The 18939-nt window shown below is 39.9% G+C and overlaps 1 protein-coding gene across 1 annotated transcript in view; it reads right to left on the bottom strand.

The window, feature by feature from the left end:
- Positions 1 to 13172: 13172 nt before the first annotated feature.
- RP2 (RP2 activator of ARL3 GTPase) overlaps positions 13173 to 18939 on the bottom strand; it is a 52440-nt gene continuing 46673 nt past the window's right edge. The window contains exons 4-5 of the mRNA XM_033201399.1: positions 17558 to 17661; positions 13173 to 15844 (exon numbers count right to left, since the gene is read on the bottom strand). Of these exons, the coding sequence (XP_033057290.1) occupies positions 15761 to 15844; positions 17558 to 17661 (188 nt within the window). The 3' untranslated portion in view covers positions 13173 to 15760. The remainder of the gene's footprint in view (positions 15845 to 17557; positions 17662 to 18939) is intronic.

The following is an 18939-nucleotide window of genomic DNA, read 5'->3' as shown; positions in this document are numbered from 1 at the left end:
TCCTGGTTTAGTCTTGGGAGAGTGTAAGTGTCCAGGAAATTATCCATTTCTTCTAGATTTTCTAGTTGATTTGCATAGAGGCATTTATAGTATTCTCTGATGGTTGTTTGTATTTCTGTGGGGTCGGTGGTGATATCCCCTTTATCATTTTTATTGCGTCTATTTGATTCTTCTCTCTTTTCTTCTTTTTTAGTCTTGCTAGCGGTCTGTCAATTTTGTTTATCTTTTCAAAAAACCAACTCCTGGATTCATTGATTTTTGGAGGGTTTTTTGTGTCTCTATCTCCTTCAGTTCTGCTCTGATCTTAGTTATTTCTTGCCTTCTGCTAGCTTTTGAATGTGTTTGCTCTTGCCTCTCTAGTTCTTTTAATTGTGATGTTAGAGTGTCAATTTTAGATCTCTCCTGCTTTCTCTTGTGGGCATTTAGTGCTATAAATTTCCCTCTACACACTGCTTTAAATGTGTCCCAGAGATTCTGGTATGTTGTATCTTTGTTCTCATTGGTTTCGAAGACATCTTTATTTCTGCTTTCATTTCGTTATGTACCCAGTAGTCATTCAGGAGCAGGTTGTTCAGTTTCCATGTAGTTGAGCAGTTTTGATTGAGTTTCTTAGTCCTGAGTTCTAGTTTGATTGCACTGTGGTCTGAGAGACAGTTTGTATAATTTCAGTTCTTGTACATTTGCTGAGGAGTGCTTTACTTCCAATTATGTGGTCAATTTTGGAATAAGTGCGATGTGGTGCTGAGAAGAATGTATATTCTGTTGATTTGGGGTGGAGAGGTTCTATAGATGTCTATTAGGTCCGCTTGGTGCAGAGATGAGTTCAATTCCTGGATATCCTTGTTAACTTTCTGTCTGGTTGATCTGTCTAATGTTGACAGTGGAGTGTTGAAGTCTCCCATTATTATTGTATGGGAGTCTAAGTCTCTTTGTAGGTCTCTAAGGACTTGCTTTATGAATCTGGGTGCTCCTGTATTGGGTGCATATATATTTAGGAGAGTTAGCTCTTCCTGTTGAATTGATCCCTTTACCATTATGTAATGGCCTTCTTTGTCTCTTTTGATCTTTGATGGTTTAAAGTCTGTTTTATCAGAGACTAGGATTGCAACCCCTGCTTTTTTTTGTTCTCCATTTGCTTGGTAGATCTTCCTCCATCCCTTTATTTTGAGCCTATGTATGTCTCTGCATGTGAGATGGGTCTCCTGAATACAGCAGACTGATGGGTCTTGACTCTTTATCCAGTTTGCCAGTCTGTGTCTTTTAATTGGAGCATTTAGTCCATTGACATTTAAGGTTAATATTGTTATGTGTGAACTTGATCCTGTCATTATGATATTAACTGGTTATTTTGCTCGTTAGTTGATGCAGTTTCTTCCTAGCCTCGATGGTCTTTACATTTTGGCATGTTTTTTGCAATGGCTGGTACCGGTTGTTCCTTTCCATGTTTAGGGCTTCCTTCAGGGTCTCTTGTAAGGCAGGCCTGGTGGTGACAAAATCTCTAAGCATTTGCTTATCTGTAAAGGATTTTATTTCTCCTTCACTGATGAAGCTTAGTTTGGCTGGATATGAAATTCTGGGTTGAAAATTCTTTTCTTTAAGAACGTTGAATATTGGCCCCCACTCTCTTCTGGCTTGTAGAGTTTCTGCCGAGAGGTCTGCTGTTATTCTGATGGGCTCCCTTTGTGGGTAACCCGACCTTTCTCTCTGGCTGCCCTTAAGATTTTTTCCTTCATTTCAACTTTGGTGAATCTGGCAATTATGTGTCTTGGAGTTGCTCTTCTGGAGGAGTATCTTTGTGGCGTTCTCTGTATTTCCTGAATTTGAATGTTGGCCTGCCCTACTAGGTTGGGGAAGTTCTCCTGGATGATATCCTGAAGAGTGTTTTCCAACTTGGTTCCATTTTCCCCCTCACTTTCAGGGACCCCAATCAGACGTAGATTTGGTCTTTTTACATAATCCCATACTTCTTGCAGGCTTTGTTCATTTCTTTTTCTTCTTTTTTCTTTTGGTTTCTCTTCTCGCTTCATTTCATTCATTTGATCCTCAATCGCTGATACTCTTTCTTCCAGTTGATCGAGTCGGTTACCGAAGCTTGTGCATTTGTCACGTATTTCTCGTGTCATGGTTTTCATCTCTGTCATTTCGTTTATGATCTTCTCTGCATTAATTAGTCTAGCTGTCAATTCTTCCACTTTTTTTTCAAGATTTTTAGTTTCTTTGCGCTGGGTACGTAATTCCTCCTTTAGCTCTGAGAGGTTTGATGGACTGAAGCCTTCTTCTCTCATCTCGTCAAAGTCATTCTCTGACCAGCTTTGATCCGTTGCTGGCGATGGGCTGCGCTCCTTTGCAGGGGGAGATGCGCTCTTATTTTTTGAATTTCCAGCTTTTCTGCCCTGCTTCTTCCCCATCTTTTGGTTTTTATCTGTCTCTGGACTTTGATGATGGTGACGTACTGATGGGTTTTGGTATAGGTGTCTTCCTGTTTGATAGTTTTCCGTCTGACAGTCAGAAGACTGTCTGTTGGTCTGTTAGAGATTGCTTGAGGTCCACTCCAGACCTGTTTGCCTGGGTATCAGCAGCAGAGGTTGCCGAAGATAGCATATTGCTGAACAGCAAGTGTACCTGTCTGATTCTTTCTTTGGAAGTTTCCTCTCAGGGGTGACGCCACCCTGTGAGGTGTGGGGTATCAGACTGCCCCTAGTGGGGGATGTCTCCCAGCTAGGCTACTCAGGGGTCAGGGACCCACCTGAGCAGGCAGTCTGTCCGTTCTCAGATCTCAACCTCCGCGTTAGGAGATCCACGGCTCTCCCCAAAGCTGTCAGATAGAGTCGTTCGGTCTGCGGCGGCCCTGCTCTTTCCCCTAATGGACTGCAGCTGTGCGCTGTCCGAGGTAGAGTCTACAGAGACAGGCAGGCTTCCTTGAGCTGCTGTGAGCTCCACCCAGTTCGAGCTTCCCAGCGGCTTTGTTTACCTACTTAAGCCTCAGCAATGGCGGGCGCCCCTCCCCCAGCCTCGCTGCTGCCTTGCGGATAGATCGCCGCAGACTGCTGTGTTAGCAGTGAGGGAGGCTCCGTGGGCGTGGGACCCTCCCGGCCAGGTGTGGGATATATTCTCCTGGTGTGCCTGTTTCCTTAAAGCGCAGTACTGGGGTGGGAGTTACCCGATTTTCCAGGTGTTGTGTGTCTCAGTTCCCCTGGCTAGGAAAAGGGATTTCCTTCCCCTTGCGCTTCCAGGTGAGGCGATGCCTCGCCCTGCTTCAGCTCACGCTGGTCAGGCTGCAGCAGCTGACCCGCACCGATTGTCCGCACTCCCTAGAGAGATGACCCCAGTACCTCAGTTGAAAATGCAGAAATCACCGGTCTTCTGTGTCGCTCGCGCTGGGAGTTGGAGACTGGAGCTGTTCCTATTCGGCCATCTTGCTCCGCCCCCTCTGTATTAGTTTCTTATTTGTCCTTTCAGTGGTTCTTTTTTGGGTTTGTTTGTTTGGTTTTTTTTTTTTTTTTGAGACAGCCTCACTCTGTCACCCAGGCTGGAGTGCAGTGGCATGATCTCAGCTCACTGCAACCCCCGCCTCCTGGGTTCAAGCGATTCTCCTGCCTCAGCTTCTTGAGTAGCTGGGATTACAGGTACCTGCCACCACACCTGGCTAATTTTTGTATTTTTAGTAGAGACGGGGGTTTCACCATGTTGCCCAGGCTGGTCTCGAACTCCTCACCTCAGGAGTTTGCCTCGGCCTCCGAAAGTGCTGGGATTACAGGCATGAATCCCAGCCTTTCAGTGGTTCTTGATGTAAAATTAAGCATACACACAACACACACACACACACATTTATTATCTCCCCTTTCTTACACAAAAGGTAGCATAGTGAGTACACTGTTCCAGATCTTGGTTTTGTCATCTAACAGTAAGATTTCTCCTTATCAGTACTTAGAGAGATAGATCTTTGGGTTTTTGTTTTGTTTTTGTTTTTGAGACAGAGTCTTGCTCTGCCACCCAGGCTGGAGGGCAGTGGCACAATCTCAGTTCACTGCAACCTCCACCTCCCAGGTTCAAGTGATTCTCCTGCCTTAGCCTCCCAAGGAGCTGGGATTACAGGTGTGCGCTACCATGCTTGGCTAATTTTTCTATTTTTAGTAGAGATGGGGTTTCACCATGTTAGCCAAGTCTCGAACTCCTGGCCTCAAGTGATCCGTCTGCCTCAGCCTCCCAAAGTGCTGGGATTACAGGCGTGAGCCACTGTGCCCAGCCTGTTTTTGTTTTTGACTTCATGTTTATTTGAATGTTGTTTCTTTGCCCATCTTCAATCTTTTCTCCCACCTTTAATGCTTTGCACAATACCATGTTTAGGCTTTATAACTGCCTGGAGGGTTATATGTAATTTTGATACGCCCCTCCCCGTGGTATAATGGTTAAGAGCACAGATACTGGTTTAGATCCCAGTTCAGACACTTACTTGCTGTGGTAATGCTGGTCTTTAGGGTAAAGGAGGCTGAGATTTTCTCTTCTCTTTTTCTCCCCCAACCCGCCCACCCAGAAGGAATGTTAGTCTGGATTGGATTCCATGGCACTAGGCTGTACCACAGTCACAGAAAGAGGAACTTTCAGAAGACTAAAGAGGTAAGTGGTTGTCTCCATCTTCTGCCTGGAAGTGCCCTGTTGCTCATTTTCCCTTTCTCTCCCTTTGCAGCAGCCAGGCCTAGAGGTAGAGGCTCCCAAGCATCAATACAACCATCTTTCTTTGAATTTTCTCCTCTTCTAGCACTCATAGGCAGGGACTTGTCCCATCAGTGGAGGAAGAGCAGAGCCTAGAATGTGTGCTTTGCAGGCTGCAGGCCAATCTAGCATAGGAAAACTATTATGGGCCAGCGTGAGTCCTTTCTGTTCTACACTGGCGGTTAGGGCCAAAGCCCCAGCTAATAATAAATAATCTTTGCTTTGTTTTCTACTCTGGACATAGATTTCCCTGAGATTGCCTGGAAACAGGTACTTGGGGCAAGATTCAGGTTCTATTCGGGTTCTACTCTATTTTGGCCAAATACATCCTTAACCATATTGATCTCATCCTTTAATAGGTCCCCTCTTCCCAATTTTCAAACATGTGACCCTGAACAAATGAGGTACTTGACGTAAGTGTCAATTTCTTCATCTGGCAAAATGGGACCAGTAATGCAGTCTTCATACACTTGATGTGAAGGTTAAATGACTTAATATATGCAAAATAGTGAGCACAGTGCCTGGCTATTAAAGCAGGTGCCCAGTAAATGTTTGCTATTATTTTTATTGCTAAGCAGTATAGTGTAGTGGTTAAGAGCATGGCTTTCAGAGTTAAACTGATCTCTCTGGCCTTGGATCCAGACTCTGAGCTTAGCACCTGTTTGACCAAGGGAAATTAGCTCTCTAAGCTTCAATTTCCTCAATAATAATAATAGTAAAGGAATAGTAATAGTACCTCTCTTAGGGTTGCTGAGAAGATTAAATGAGATTCTATATGTGAAGTACTTAATACAGAAACACAGAGCCTGATATATAAGTAGCTGCTATATCTTAATAGCATTTAAAAACTCAAACCCAACTATACTTAAATGATTTATGTCCCTTCAGATATAGTGAGAGGAACCTCTTTACATATACTTGAGCTGGGGAAGAAAGTATCATTTATCCATATAAATGCACTCATAGTCTATATTTGGATACTTAAATTTTTGTTATGACATAGACTTCATCTCTACAAAAAAATTTAATAAATTAGCAAGGCATGGTGGCATGCACCTATAGTCCCAGCTACTTAAGGGGCTGAGGTGGGAGGATCCCTTGAGCCCGGGAGGTCACAGCTGCAGTGAGCCATGATTGCACCACTGCACTCCAGACTGGGTGACAGAGCAAGACCCTGCCTCAAAAATTTTTTTTGTTTGTTAAGGGAGTAGATCTTGTGTTACCTTTTATTCAAAAAAATTTTTTTTTTTAAAGCACTCATACAAACAAGTTTTAAGACCAGGCATAGTGGCTCACACCTATAATCCCAGCACTTTGGGAGGCTGAGGCAGGAGGATTACTTGAGCCTAGGAGTTCAAGAACAGCCTGGGCAACATAGCAAGAGATGGGTCTCTATGAACAATTTAAAAATTAGTTGGGTATTGTGACATGTGCCTGTAGTCCTAGCTACTTGGGGGACTCAGGTAGGAGGCTCACTTGAGCCCAGGAGTTCGAGGTTGCAGTGAGCTGTGATCATACCATTGCACTCCAGCCTGGGTGACAGAGCAAGATCCTGTTTCTAAAAAACAAAGAAAAAAAATTAAGCAAGTTTTATAAGGGTAAAGGGAGGACACTGTGAGATTCTGAGCATTTACTGTGTGTCCTATGGTTTACGCCTTTCCTTATACTTGTGCTAATATAAAAATATAAAATATAGATAATATATATAACATAAAATATAAAATAATTGGAACATTATTTTTGGAGTGTTATTTTGTAGTGCTGTTAGATTGAGTATGAACAGCACCATAAAGGTCTCAAATGCTGCCCTATGTATTGCTCTAACCTTTGATTATTTCCTTGACAAATACTAACACAAAAGGATTTGTAATATTACACACCTGATCAAAGTTGTGTAAAGAACGTCTGCATTTGTTTTTATTTCAAGCCGCTGAGCCCTGGCTCAAGTCAGAAACGTCTGACTCTTCAAATCTAAGCACCACACTTATGCACTTGTTTTCCGTTTTTTGTGTGTTATGCTACCTTTAAAACAGTAATTAGAAGGGGATAATCATCTGCCACCTGAATCCTGGTCTACTGCTACCATTGAATAAATGCAAAAACAACCCAAAACCTTTCTTTTCAAAAACATGTGGTAGAGATGGTATCTCGCTATGTCGCCCAGGCTGGTCTCAAATTCCTGGCCTCAAGCTATCTTGCCGCCTTGGCCTCCCAAAGTGCTGGGATTATAGGCATGAGCCCCATGCCTGGCCACAAAAAAAAAAAATAAAAACTTTCTAAATAAGAAATTACAATTAAGACTCATATGAAGGTATCAATGTATTTATGCTAAAGAAACAGAAAAAAAAATTCAAAGTAAATAAAGGTAGAGTGTGCATTTAGAATTTTACTTTTCTTCCAAATTTTAGATTTACAACTAAGCCTTTTTTTTTTTTTTTTTTTGAGATGGAGTCTTGCTCTGTGGCCCAGGCTGGAGTGCAGTGGCCAGATCTCAGCTCACTACAAGCTCTGCCTCCCAGGTTTACGCCATTCTTCTGCCTCAGCCTCCCGAGTAGCTGGGACTACAGGTGCCCGCCACCTCGCCCGGCTAGTTTTTTGTATTTTTTAGTAGAGACGGGTTTCACCGTGTTAGCCAGGATGGTCTCGATCTCCTGACCTCGGGATCTGCCCGTCTTGGCCTCCCAAAGTGCTGGGATTACAGGCTTGAGCCACCGCGCCCGGCCACAACTAAGCCTTTATTCCAGGAAAGAAAGAAAAGCCACTGTTAACTACCATATTCTCCCCAAAAAGTTACAGCAACACTGAACACTTTCCTGGACAGTCCTGTACATGTTTTATTGATGATGCCCAGGCTTATCCCTGAACACTAGAAAAAGTGGGAAGACGTCAAGAGCTAGACAGAGGATGACAGATCTGAGAGGGATTGAGTGATTTAATTTACCTCTGCAAGCTCAAAGCAAGAAGTTGACTGCTTTTTCATTTTAACTCTGCCCCAGCATCAACAAATCACCACTCTGGGTTTATGCAACTTGTTTCCTAATTGAATAAAATAAGCCTGAATATGAAAACATATCAGAAGAAAATTTAAGTCAGAAACTGCTGTGCTCTTACCTGTTTCCAGTGAATACCACTGATGTTCTTAAAGCTTCCTAGGAGCCTCAATGGGCAGAAACCACAGTTACTATTTCAGTACAAAACAGAAAAAATAGATATTGTAGAAGGATTGTTACTCCAAAGTCAATCAAGGAGAGTACCTGGAAGGAGGAATTACAGAAGAGACTAACGTCTGATAGAGTAGAATGAAATACTGGATTGTGAATATTTAATTAAAAAATATTAAACATAGATCACATTACTGGACTCTAAGCTACTCTCTAGGAATAGAACGATTTCTAAGCCTTGATTCTAGAGCCAATAGACTAGGCCAAGGCTTCTTAAACTTTAATGTGCATATGAATCCCCTGAAAATCTTGTTAAAAAGTAGAGGCTTGGCTGGTCGTGGTAGCTCACGCCCGTGATCCCAGAACTGTGGGAGGCTGAGGTGGGCAGATCACTGGAGGGCAAGAGTTTGAGACCAGCCTGGCCAACATAGCAAAACCCCTCTCTACTGAAAATACAAAAAAAAAAAAAAAAAAAAAAAATAAGCTGGGTGTGGTGGCACACACCTGTAATCCCAGCTACTCTGGAGGCTGAGGCACAAGAATTGCTTGAACCCAGGAGGTGGAGGTTGCAGTGAGCTGAGATTGTACCACTGCACTCCAGCCTGGGTAACAGAGCATCTCAAAAAAAAAAAAAAAAAAAAAAAAAAAAAAAAACGTCGAGGCTTATTCAAGAGATCTGGAGTGGAGTCTTAAATTCTAACAAATTCCTAGGTGATACTGATGCCGCTGGCCACGGACTACTCTTTGAGTAGCAAGAAATGCATGGATAAAGAAATAGAGTGAAGTGTTGCAGGTACTTGGAAATCTATACAGAGTACTATGTGAGCACCATGGAGGGCCTTTCTACCGCAGAGTATTAGAAAAGGCTTCATACAGGAGGGGATGGATGGGCTGAGTCTTCTCCTGGTAATCACAGGGAGAAAGTCAGAGGTCAACATTAAAGTTCAGTGACTATGGTGTGAGTTGGACAGGCCGTCTAAACTTTCTGGCCCTCAATTTTCTTCTTTTTTTTTGAAATGGAGTCTCACTCTATCACCCAGGCTGGAGTGCAGTGGCGCAATCTCAGCTCAGTGCAACCTCCACCTCCCGTCAAGCCATTCTTCTAGCTCAGCCTCCCAAGTAGCTGGGATTAGAGGGGCGTGTGACCACACCCAGCTAATTTTTGTATTTTTAGTAGAAACGGGGTTTTACCACGTTGGCCAGGCTGGTCTTGAACTCCTCACCTCAGGTGATCTACCTGCCTTGGCCTCCCAAAATGTTGGGATTACAGGCGTGAGCCACTGTGCCCAGCCTCAATTTTCTTCCTCATCAGTAAAATGAAGGATGAAAAATGTCCAAACCGTACATGATCCTAAAACCAGATTACTGTGAGACAAATTTTAAAATATTTAATATAAGATCTGTTTAGAAGTTACGGTGAAATAGTATAAAAGGTTCTAAGCCGGGTGCGGTGGCTCATGCCTGTAATCCTAGCACTTTGGGAGGCCAATGCGGGTGGATCACCTGAGGTCAAGAGTTCGAGGCCAGGCTGGCCAACATGGTGAAACCTCATCTCTACTAAAAGCACAAAAATTAGCTGGGTTTGGTGTTCAGTGCCTGTAATCCCAGCTACTTGGGAGGCTGAAGCAGGAGAATTGCTTGAACTGAGGCGGAGGTTGTAGTGAGCCAAGATCGCACCATTGTACTCCAGCCTGGGCAACGAGCAAAAACTCCATCTCAAAAAATAAATAAAAAGTATAAAAGGTCCTATCAGTTCACCTAACAAACCAACATACATTTGACAAATGAAAGTACATCAATCAATAGGAAAACCACAGTAAGTCTTGCATTTTTAGTAGAGACGAGGTTTCACCTTGTTGTCCAGGCTGGTCTTGAACTCCTGACCTCAAGTGATCCTCCAACGTCGGCCTCCGAAAGTGCTGGGATTACAGGTGTGAGCCTCTGTGCCTGGCCCAAACCGCAGGAAGTCTTAGCAGCATCTTGCACTTGTTTTTTCCTATTCAGTTGCCTATTTGTGGCCGGGTGTATGGCTTCACAGCTGAACTACTTTAAAAGAATACCATATAGAAGTCTCTCTTTATTTGCAGCGATACATTCCAAGACCCCTAGTGGATGCCGGAAACCATGGATAGTACCAGACCCTATATAAACTATGATTTTTCCTTATATACATACATAAATACATATAACATTTATAAACTAAGCACAGTAAGAGCTTATAAACAGAACAATTATAACAATATACTGTAATAAATGTTATGTGAAGGTGGTATCTTTTAAAATATCTTATTATACTGTACTCACAGTATTTTGGGACTGTTGGTTGACCACAGGTAACTGAAACCACAGAAAGTGAAACTGCAGATAAGCGGGGAGTCCTACTGTACTCATTTTGCTCAGCACAATAATGCTTAATATTTATAAAGTACCTTTCATTTTCAAGGCACTTGACAAACATCAGTTAATTACTTGTCACACAATTTGCAATTTAATTTTCATTAGTCCAATTAGGAGTGGACCAGATAAAACTGAAAGAGTAAAGGCAGGCCCCAGAGGGGGGATTCAAGCCAAGGTGAGAATGGTGGGGCTGTGTATGACTTATGCTCACAGTTTTTATAGAAAAGAAACAGCCCTCACCAGGAAAGCACTAAAACACTAGAAAAGGAAGAAATTGCCATTTCTGAACATCTTGCTGGAGCTTGCCACTAAGAACCAAAATATATAAGGAAAGTAGTGAAGTATTTTAAATGCTTATTACCCTACCCCATCTACCAAAAAAGAAGTCAACAGTGACTCCATTTTCACAAAAAAGATTTCTATTATGAAAATTCAAATGAAGTTTAGCTTTCTTGTGTTGTAGTTTTAAAGGATAAAATATTTTCTAGAATGAGTTTTGAAGGAGTGATCATACCCTAATTATAATACTTTCTCTTCCTATAGAGAATGGTTAAGTATGGCTAGGTGTGGTGGCTCACTCCTGTAATCCCAGCACTTTGGGAGGCCAAGGCAGGCAGATCACTTGAGGTGACGAGTTTGAGACCAGCCTGGCCAATATGGTAAAACCCCATCTCTACTAAAAATACAAAATATAGCTGGATTAGCCAGGCATGGTGGTGGGCACCTGTAATCCCGGCTACTCGGGAGGCTGAGCCAGGACAATCGCTTGAACTGAGGAGGCAGAGGTTGCAGTGAGCCGAGACTGAATCACTGCACTCTAGTGAAACTCCATCTCCAAAACAACAGCAACAACAACAAACAGCTAAGTATGTCCTTTAAATGAGAAAAACAAATTTTAAACATCAAGAATTATCCAATAATCTTGCTGGGGGCAGTGGCTCACGCCTGTAATCCCAGCACTTTGGGAGGCCGAGTTGAGCAGATCACCTCAGGTCAGGAGTTTGAGACCAGCCTGGCCAACATGGTGAAACCCTGTCTCTACTAAAAACACAAAAATTAGCTGGGCATGGTGGCACACGCCTATAATCCCAGCTACTCAGGAGGCTGAGGCAGGAGAATCAGTTGAACCCAAGAGGCGGAGGTTGCAGTGAGCCAAGATCATGCCATTGCACTCCAGCGTGGGCAACAAGAGTGAAACTCCATCTAAAAAAAAAAAAATTATCCAATAATCCTGGCTGTCACTACTTAAAAAGTTATCCAATAAAAAAAATTTTTTGTTATTGTCTTATGCATGTTTTTTCTTAGTGCTCCAAATGCTGCAAGTGTACATGCAGAACCTTATAAAAATGATAAATGTTATTTTAAAAACTAATCAATCTGCAGTTGTCTCAGTCCTCTGATTTATGGGCTAGGAGAGAGAGAAGTTGGGTACAAAAGACTGAACAATTTGTAATTTTAAAATAAGGTCCATTTGTATAAACCTGAAAGTGTATCCCTATTTTTGTTAAATATGGAAGAGAAAGATACCTAATCTTACTATCCATTCATATAAAATTCAAAATAAAATTCCTTTAAGCAAAGGAAGCATTATATTGGAAATTCCTCAGATTAAAATAGGTTTTCTACTTCCTTCACATTGCTCCAGCGTCTTACACACAAACCAACACACACACACACACACACACACACAGCTCACAGCTCATATCTCATTAACATAAAATGTAGATTAGAGCATTTTACATTTAATATTTAAAAAATTACGTCAAGTTTTGGCACATGTATGAGTAAATGCATGTTATAGAGTGTTCTTAGTGGTAAGTCATTTTATCAGTCCATTTCAGGTTGCTAAAAAAGAATGTCTGAGACTGGGTAATTTATAAAGAAAAGAGGTTCTGGGCCGGACAAGGTGGCTCATGCTTGTAATCCCAGCACTTTGGGAGGCCAAGGCGGGTGGATCACTGGAGGTCAGGAGTTCGAGACCAGCCTGGCCAACATGGCGAAACCCCGTCTCTACTAAAAATTCAAAAATTAGTCGGGCGTGGTGGCATGTGCCTGTGGAGGCATGTGTCTGTGGAGGCATGTGCCTGTGGAGGCTGAGGAAGAAGAATCGTTTGAACCTGGGAGGCGGAGGTTGCAGTGAGCCGAGATCACACCACTGCACTCCAGCCTGGGTGACAGAGGGAGACTCGGTCTCAAAAAAATAAATAAAAGAAAAAAAGAGGTTCTGTAGGCTCTCTTTTTTTTTTTTTTTTTTTGAGGCGGAGTCTCGCTCTGTCGCCCGGGCTGGAGTGCAGTGACCGGATCTCAGCTCACTGCAAGCTCCGCCTCCGGGTTCACGCCATTCTCCTGCCTCAGCCTCCCAAGTAGCTGGGACTACAGGCGCCCGCCATCTCGCCCGGCTAGTTTTTTGTATTTTTAGTAGAGACGGGGTTTCACTGTGTTAGCCAGGATGGTCTCGATCTCCTGACCTCGTGATCCGCCCGTCTCGGCCTCCCAAAGTGCTGGGATTACAGGCTTGAGCCACCGCGCCCGGCTGTAGGCTCTCTTAAAGAAAAGAGGTTCTTTATAAAGAAAAGGGGTTCTGTAGGCTGAGAGGTTCAAGGGCATGGCTCTGGCTTCTGGTGAAGGCTTTTGTGCTACATCACAACATTGTGGAGAAGGTTAATGGGGAAGTGGACATTAGCAAACAGAAGGAAACCCTGAGGGCTTTATAACAACTCACTCTCATGGGAGCTAATCCAGTCTCTCTAGAGACAGGACCAAGCCATTCAGGAGGGATTGGGCTGCATAATTCAAACACCTCCCACTAGGCCCCATCTCCCAACACTGCCACACTGGGGATCAAATTTCAACATGAGCTTTGGTGGGGACAAACAGACCATATCCAAACCATTGCAGTCATTTTCATTTTAACATTTATTACAAATCACATTTTATAAACACTAGATAAATTACATATAAAAGCTAGACATAAATATAAAGAAGCAAAACAAAAACAGCAGTACTATTAATGCAAGAGAAATAAGCTAATATAATATTTAAACACATAACTTAATTCCCAGTTTTTCATTGTTAATTTTTCATAAGTTCAAAAGCTATTCAGAAATGAAATGTAATACATTCTGATTACTATCGAAGGTTAGAATTATAGAAATAACCACCATAGCACTACTTATTTTTTAAAATCGTTTCAAACATTCAGAAGCCAAATGACTGTCCTTGAAGACAAATTAAATGGGTAAAAGGTCTTATCTAACTGAAGAATACAAAATTTTAAGCTTTGGTTAATAGATAGTAAGTTTAGTGGAAAATTTTAAATTAACATCTCCTTATATGTTATATTCCTGAGTTGTTGTTGCTCAAATATCATAAAGAACTCAGTTTATAGCTTTATATAACATTGCATTTTATTTTTGAAAAACAAAAAGTATTGTTATTATTTTAAATGTGAATAATAGTGTTTAATAATATCATCATGGCCAGGCGCAGCAGCTCACACCTGTAATCCCAGCACTTTGGGAGGCTGAGGTGGGCGGATCACCTGAGGTCAGGAGTTCGAGACCAGCCTGACCAACATGGAGAAACCCCATCTCAACTAAAAATACAAAAATTAGCCAGGCGTAGTGGCACATGCCTGTATTCCCAGCTACTCAGGAGGCTGAGGCAGGAGAATAGCTTGAACCCAGGAGGCGGATGTTGTGGTGAACCGAGATCACACCATTGCACTCCAGCCTGGGCAACAAGAGTGAAACTCCATCTCAAAACAATAATAATAATAATAATAATAATAATAATAATATAATCATAACAGGAGGGAGTCCCTTTAATTTAGCTTAACTAAGGGAAAAACTAATGCCCTCTGACCACTATTTGCAAAGATCATTTGTAAATTGTGATCAGAATTATATTAAATGTCACCAACTTTTATTTGCACCTTATGAAATCATATTGATTTTGTAGTATTGAATGCCCTTATAAAAGAATTGAAATGATGCAGTGCTAATGGTTAGCACAAGGCCACGCACAGGGTGAGTGCTCAATATTACTAATTAATTTAAAGTGAAAATCTTTTAATGTATTATTTTTGCACCTTAACATGCAATTCAATGTAGTAGTTATTAACCCAAAAATATCCAAAAACATTTTAAACATGAAAATACATTTTAGTAACAATCATAGGAATGTTTATAAGTGGTTATTTTCAGTCTTAGTTTTATCAAAATAGAATTAAATTTCAGATTCCTTTTAAAAATAGGCCTATGAAAGCTGATTTCATAATAGCTGCTATATGTGATGTGGATGGCAGATTCAGTGCCTTCTCACAAGTTCAACCTATTGACACCTCCTGAACCAATTACTTTAGATTACAACATACCCCTTAAAACAGAGTTTCCCCTGAAGACTGAATCTGTGCATCTGAGGACTGGGTCCAAGAATGTGGATTTTTAAACAAGTAGCTCTCCTCTGCTTCCTGGTAAATTATTATGATCAGGTAGATTTGGGAAACAGTGCTTTAAAGCAACCAAAATAATTTTATCATACTTGAACATACTTGATATGAATGGCATATCTAATGAAAAACTAAAGTATCAAGCTTTTTAATAATCTGCATAGCTTATCATCATGCCTATTTCTTACCTAAAAGTCACAAGGTTTTGTTCTAATTCTCTTGATAGCCTGCAAGAGCTAATACAAGTTATCACCTTTTTAAAAACTGCTGGTGATTTGGCTTCTATAGTTTTAGTATTGCATATACCTTTTCTCACCAGGAAGCAGAAGAGTCATATAGCAGTTGCGTTAAAAAACTAAACAATGTGGAATTTATTCAAATAATCATACTACTTACGAAGTAGTCTTTAAATAGCTATACCAACATCTGTTAGTAGAGTTACTCGCCAAGCTGGTTATCAAATGCCTATTTCTTTAAAAAATTCAATTTACAAAGTCTCATGTCAACTCCATGTACAAAATCTAATTTGCCATATAATGCAACTAGGAAGCAATTATATAACTGGATATGTGTACATAAAAATGTGCATAGGTTCATTCTAATTCATCAACTAGTAACAAATCCCTCTAAATTGAAAAAGGTAAAATAAGCAATGAAATACAGTCTTAAAAAAAGTATCATGGAGCACTGAGGAAAGTTTACATTATTAGAGATTTGAAAGAACATTTAAATAGGATTAAAATAATAAACTGTTAGCTACTTCTATTTTCTAATAAGAATATCATATGTGGAGAAACAAAACTGCAAGCTTATTAAAGTGGGTTAAATAGCTTTTAAGCTGATTAAAACTACTTAATTTAAAATGAATTATTTTTGAACCTCAAGTAAATGATGTAATAGTCAACAATTTATTAAAAAATAAACTTTAACAGTTTTAGCATTAGAAAAAACCATTGCTAATACACAAAAGTATATTATCAAATTCTATATTCACAAGTTGGGAAAGGCTTAATACCAAGTCCTGGTTCCACATTGCACTTCATATTCCCATCTGTATATCAGCAAAGTTGTAGAAGCTGTCTACATCTCCAGATGCCGTCTCCTTGCTTTCTGATACAAACATCTATTTTAAATAGAAAATTAAAAAAAAAAATAAGTACCAAGTACTTCAGAATGCCAAAGCCCATGTTCTCCACAGAACAAAGTCCCAAGCTAATTATTCAAAAGAAGTTCAAGTACATCATTTATAATGACAATATTTAATCTGTAGATTTTCTTTAGAATTCATGTAATACAGTTTGAATAGCTATAATGTAAATTAAGCTCTTTTGGAAGCACCTATATAATTAAGGTCTCTGCTTTCATAATACTTGAGTTGTATTTTATTACATCTGGACTTTTACAACACTCAATATTATGAAAGCTACTGAATAAGAGTCACTTAAAAAACTCTTTGTTTCTTCTGTTTTCTAATAATAATCTCAGTAGTCTGAGCAGCAAAACTTGAGATTATCCCTTTCAAAGCTGCTAAAGATATATTACTCTTTTTTATTTTATTTTATTTTATTTTAATTTTATTTTTGAGACAGAGTTTTGCTCTGTTGCCCAAGCTGGAGTGCAGGGCTCACTGCAGCTAGACTTCCAGACTCAAGTGATTCTCCTGCCTCAGCCTCCCAAGTAACTGGGACTACAGGTGTGCACCACCACACGTTTTTTTTTTTTTTTTTTTTTACTTTTTGTAGAGTCTCGCTATGTTGCCAGACTGGTCTTGAACTCCTGGGCTCAAGCAGTCTTCCTGCTTCAGCCTCCCAAAGTGCTGGGATTATAGGTGTGAGCCACCACACCCAGCCTACTATTTTTAAATAAGCTATTTGCTAAACATCAATGAAGCAATATTCAATAAAACCCTTCTAAAGTAGCTTTTACAAATGTCAGCAAGGAATTAGAGCAGATGGGGGTTCTATTCTAGCTTTATCATAAACTAGCATATGATGCTGACAATTTAATAAACTTACTCTGTGGGCTCAGTAACTACACCTGTAAAATGAGAAAGCTGGATTAGATAATCTCTAAATCATTCAGCTCTAAAAGTCCAAATTATAACCATTTTATCTCTCAGTTTCCTTTTCTATTCAATCTGGTATTTTCCCTCTCCCTTAGTACTACTGTGATGATAAAATGAGATCAAAGACAAAGTACTTTAATTTTTGTAAATGCAAGGAATCATAAGCCAAATCAGATGACAAAACCAAAATGTCCTCCAAGGTATTTATCAAAACGTAGTCAATTATGGATTTGCTAATGTAATCTATGTTTGGTTTTAAATTTATTTATGTCTGAAATTCTTAGATATAGCAACTTCATCAATATATTTAGAAAATGCCTACATGTGATGATTTCTATATACACCTGAAGTTCAATTTTTGGTGAAGCATTACTGAAGCAAGTAAAAATGAACCCTGGGCAACAGGATCATCCATCTAAAGACTATAATCTTAGAAATAAAATATTTCAACGAATCAGTATTTTTAAAAATGCAAAGACTTGAAAAGACATTTGATGAGACTTTTTACTTTAGAAACGTATATACTATAGAAGGTTTTTAATAAATAGATTCTTATTTTTAAATTATTTTAAACAATTAAAGTTTTAGTTTGGCAAGAAAAAAAATCACAGCTTAGTTCCCAATTATTTATGAAAGGTTCTAAAAATCATGATCTGTTTTTAAAAAACACACACACACACAAAAATTCCAAGCAACATTAGGGACAAAAGTATTAAAGTATTATTTGACTGTAAGGAACAGGAGATGAAATGAAAGGTTAGATTGAAATACAGTCAATAAAATCTTGTACCTTGGTCCCATGAATATCTCGTTTACAATAAGTTGACATCCTTCTACAGCACCATCTCCATTAAACTCCAAGGCAATAACAGGACCTATAAGCAAACCCAAGAAACATTTTCTTAACACAAATACAAATATATTCTAAATTTCATCTTTTTATCCTTCCTGAAGAATCTCCAGCATCTTCTTTGAGGGTGAAAGAGAAGGAAGATGAAAGCAGACAGATGGGACATATCACCTCAGCTGCTTCTTCCTACGCTAATCATAAAACAAATTAACACAGTCTCATAACAAGTAGCTTCAGTACTATTATAGGACTAGTGTCACATTTTTAAAGTGTTGTAAATAGTCTGGCTTTTCTGGTTCTCATTCTTCTATAAAAACCACAGAAATTCTACTCATTTAGGAATATAAAAATAGTTGATAAAATAGCAAATAAGATCAAAAGCAATCCAAGTCAACATAAGTAGGTTTTGCCAGGCAGCCAGCCTTGCTTCCAACTCTCCTACTTACCAGCCAAGTTCTAGGCCACCAATAATGAAGCTAAACCAAATGAGAATTGAGGTCAGGCACCAAAAAGTAATGACTATCTGAAAGTATTTTCCTCGAGTGTGTGTCTTCAAAGCTACATTCTAGAAACATAGACAAAGTTTTTATTTTTTAATCCTTTTAATATAATATTGTGCCTCCTTTCTCATACATTAATTTGAAAACATTAAAAACCTCCTACAGTGATGGAAAAGTCTTGATCTCCAGGAAATTACAAATGTATTGAAAGAAGACATAAACCCATTAAGCAAATACAAACCAACATATAACAATGAAGTACTAAGTAATGAAATACTAGAGTGAATGAATATGAAACATTAAATTGAATGTAACTGCGTGCTGCAGTACAAGGTACAAGAATGAGAAAGAAAAGATTACACTACATTGGGCATCAAGATAACTGAAGGCTTGTAATGTGTTTTTTTTTCCTTGAAGGCTTGTGATATAATACAGGCAACAAATACACATAAGGCAGGATATAGTGGTCCCTAGGTATCTGCATAGGATTGGTTCCATTGGTTGCTCAAATCCCTCATATATTAATAAAATGGTATAGTATTTGCATATAATTTATGCACATCCTCCTGTATACTTCATTACACATTTATAAAAAATTTTTTTAGAGATAGAGTCTCACGGCTGGGCACAGTGGTTCATGCCTGTAATCCTAACATTTTGGGAAGCCGAGGCAGGAGGATCACAAGCCCTGGAGTTCAAGACCAGCCTAGGCAACAAAGCAAGACCTCATCTCTACAAAAATTAAAACATTAGCTGGGTGCAGGGTTGCAGGCCTGTAGTCCCAGCTACTCGAGAGACTGAGA

This window comes from Trachypithecus francoisi, unplaced genomic scaffold (assembly GCF_009764315.1).
Source record: "Trachypithecus francoisi isolate TF-2019V2 unplaced genomic scaffold, Tfra_2.0 Lachesis_group6, whole genome shotgun sequence".
Classification (NCBI taxonomy): domain Eukaryota; kingdom Metazoa; phylum Chordata; class Mammalia; order Primates; family Cercopithecidae; genus Trachypithecus; species Trachypithecus francoisi.
Note: the sequence above shows the minus strand (reverse complement) of the source record. Positions and strands in the feature narration are given on the sequence as shown.